We start from the raw sequence: 3,241 nt of genomic DNA on the forward strand, positions 1-3,241 counted from the left end.
GCAGTATCTTAACTCCCCGGAGCCTCCTCACAATCCTGCATGCAGACTCTGAAGGACTCTGAGGCCTCCGAAAAGTACCCAAATATGACCACTGATGACTCATACATTCATACTCATGATGACATTTTTATGATTCAGTTGTATAAAATAATAATTTCTACGACACTATCTAACAAAACAGGATTAAACATCTCATTACAGCACCGCTCTTTATATGGACGGCAGGGAGACGTACGGTCTTATCTGATTGTTTTTTTGTTTATTGTTTTTTACCACGAAGCTGATGGCATACTTATTTCCTCCGCAGATGAAACTCAGACCATTCCTTCTTCCTTTGGGAACTGCATCCTGTCTTCGCTGTCCCTCCCTCAGCTGGAGAAGGTCGTCATCCACGCAGATCAGATCCAGTTACAGCCTCCGTCGGAGCAGATGCAGGGCTGCATGACTGTGCAGGTGGAGGGGGAAACCGTGACGCTGCTGGACTACATTCAGATTGAACAGCCGTCCGGTTTGGGCGATCCTGACGATGAAACGGAAAATGAGGTAAACGAGGACGGGGCTGAGGACATCAGGGACGCCCTGAAGCCGGCAGCGTTTCAACCGCTGAAACAAAGCAAAAGACTGCAGGTGAAGAGAAAAGCCATAACGGAAAAAGACTCAACGGCCGAGAAGAGGCAAAGAAAAAAGTACCCCAACAATAAAACCTGTCCTGTGTGCAATAAGGTTTTCCTGCGGGCTGCGGCCATGAGACGCCACCAAGAAACTCACTCTGCCAACCGGGAATTCAAATACAAGTGCGCCAACTGTGATAAACGATTCAGGGACCATTACGACATGAACCGGCACAACATGCGCGTTCACGAAAAAGAAGGAATCAGCACTAAAGAGGAGGACGCAGGAGATCCAAGCACCTCCGAGATGTCGGAAAACAAAATCTGCGCTCTGTGCGGGAAGTACTTTGGCCGTCGTGTCGACATGGAGCGACACATGAGGTCGCACTCCGAGGACCGCCCGTATAACTGTTGTTTCTGCGAGAAGAAATTTAAGAATCCGTACGTTTTAAAGAGACACCAGAAGGAGATTTGTAAAAGCAGAGAGCTAAAAAGGTCGAAAAAGAGGGAGGTGCAGCGCTCAAATCCACAGCCGCCGTCGGAGGCGTCGACGGAAGGTAAAGTGTGTCCCATCTGCAGCCGGATCTTACCGTGCACGGCAGACATCGCAAAGCATTTACGATCCCACACGGAGGAGCGACCTTTTATTTGTATGACTTGCGAGAAGGGCTTCAAGTACAAGGACACGCTGAAGAAGCATCAGATCATTCACGGACACGAGGGGATCCGAGAGGAGGAGAGCAAGACGGTGGAGCAGATTTTGGCTGAAGCCGATGCAAGTATTTTTGACAAGAGAGAAAAAAATCCAGATGCAGATGCTTCCGAGGAGTCTTCGTCTGCGCCTGTGCAAAAAGTCAGGAGAAAAGCCGCGAAAGTGTGTCCTGTGTGTTCTCGTGCGTTCGACAGCGTCAAAACACTCAACAGGCACATTCAGTGTCACACAGAGGACCGTCCGTACCACTGCATCCACTGCAAGAAGCGATTCAAACACATGCACGGCCTCAAACGGCACCAGATTTACGCCATTTGTCACAAAAAAATCACCCGATTCTCCTGGAAAAAGGAGCCGAGAGCGGGACCGAGCCAGAGCGAAGTCGCAAGTGTCGACCCCCAACAGGGTCCGCCGCTGAAGATCCCCGTGTGGTGCTCGAACTGCGGCAAACACTTCGAGTACCCGTCCGCTCTGAAGGAGCACCAAGAAAACGTCTGCAAAGTGGAAGTGAGCGAAATCATGAAATGCGACGACTGCGGGAAGGAGTTCAAGAGCATGACGATGCTCAAAGTGCACCAGAGGATTCATGACCCGCTCTACTGCAAAGAGTGCGGGAAGATACTCGCCAACGAGGCCGCGTTCGAGAGGCACAAGCTCATGCACAGGCCGATGCAGTGTACGATGTGCGATCAGACTTTTACGCTGCTGAGGCGCCTGAGGGAACACTACGAGAAGCAGCACGAGTTCACCGGGCCGTATCCGTGCGCACAGTGCGACAAAACGTTCATCCAGCTCTCCTACCTCGCCATCCACCAGAGAATCCACAAAGGCGAGTTCCCGTACATCTGCAGCATGTGTCCGGAGAAGTTTCGATCGTCAAACTGTCTGACGGTTCATCAGAGGAAACACACGGGAGAGAAACCGTTCCTGTGCTGGCAGTGCGGGAAGTGTTACCGCTCGGCCTCGGAGCTCACGGTGCACATGGGAACCCACTCCGACGAGAGACCGTGGGCGTGCACACAGTGCGACATGGCGTACCGCACCAAGCTGCAGCTGACGAACCACGTGGAGCAAATCCACATCGGAGTCCGGTACCCCTGCAACAGCTGTGGGAAGCAGTTCATGAAGGAGACGTCGCTAAAGAGGCACGAGCTCATCCACACAGGAGAGAGGCCGCACCAGTGCACGGTGTGCGGCAAGACCTTCCTCACCGCCAACGAGCTCAGGCTCCACAACCGCTACCACACCGGCGAGCGCCCGTACAAGTGCGAAGTGTGCGGGAAAGCCTTCATTCAGTCGGGGTATCTGAAGTCGCACATGCGCATCCACACAGGAGAGAAGCCATTTAAATGTGACATTTGTGACAAAGGTTTCCGGTTGTCGTATCACATGAAGAAACACAGGCGGACTCACGCCACCAAACCAAAGAGCTACATCTGCGAGGACTGCGGGCTGGGCTTCCTCCTCAAAAAGTCCCTGTGGGAACACTCGCTCAGTCACGACGTCAAAGTCGAACCGACGTTCACGGATGAAGTGAGAATAGAATTTCAATAGAAAACATTAAATTTAATGCAGGTTTTTTATTTCCGAGCTGGCGTCATCGTTTAGAAAAAAAATGAATGTGCTCTGTTTTTTTTATTTGATTTCTTCTTGTTGCTTTATTCAGTCGATTCACTCGATCTATAAAGCATATGGATGACCTGTGAGGCATGTACATAATCAAAGCCAGTCAATCATTTCTGCTTACATTGCTTTTGAAATAAATTTATCTTAAATGTAAATCTTGCTCCCTTCACTTTTATTTAAAAAATAATGCTGAAAAGGTGAGTCAATGTCTCATGCTAACATTAATTTGAAATATAATACTGGTGACGAATGAAGTCTATTTGTTAGTTTTAAGTTGTTATTAAGTAACCAA

The 3,241-nt window shown here is 49.8% G+C and overlaps 1 protein-coding gene across 1 annotated transcript; it reads left to right on the forward strand.

Moving 5' to 3' along the window:
- The first annotated feature begins 206 nt into the window (after positions 1–206).
- LOC121938180 (zinc finger protein 345-like) lies at positions 207–2,938 on the forward strand. The gene has a single exon (XM_042481456.1). The coding sequence runs from the start codon at positions 430–432 to the stop codon at positions 2,875–2,877; it is 2,448 nt and encodes an 815-aa protein (XP_042337390.1). The 5' UTR covers positions 207–429; the 3' UTR covers positions 2,878–2,938.
- The last annotated feature ends 303 nt before the right edge of the window (positions 2,939–3,241 follow it).

Source organism: Plectropomus leopardus, unplaced genomic scaffold, assembly GCF_008729295.1.
Source record: "Plectropomus leopardus isolate mb unplaced genomic scaffold, YSFRI_Pleo_2.0 unplaced_scaffold28717, whole genome shotgun sequence".
Classification (NCBI taxonomy): Eukaryota; Metazoa; Chordata; class Actinopteri; order Perciformes; family Serranidae; genus Plectropomus; species Plectropomus leopardus.

What these genes read in the sequence shown, in the direction of transcription:
- LOC121938180 (XM_042481456.1), top strand. Translation starts at nt 430, where the DNA reads ATGCAGGGCTGCATGACTGTGCAGGTGGAGGGGGAAACCGTGACGCTG.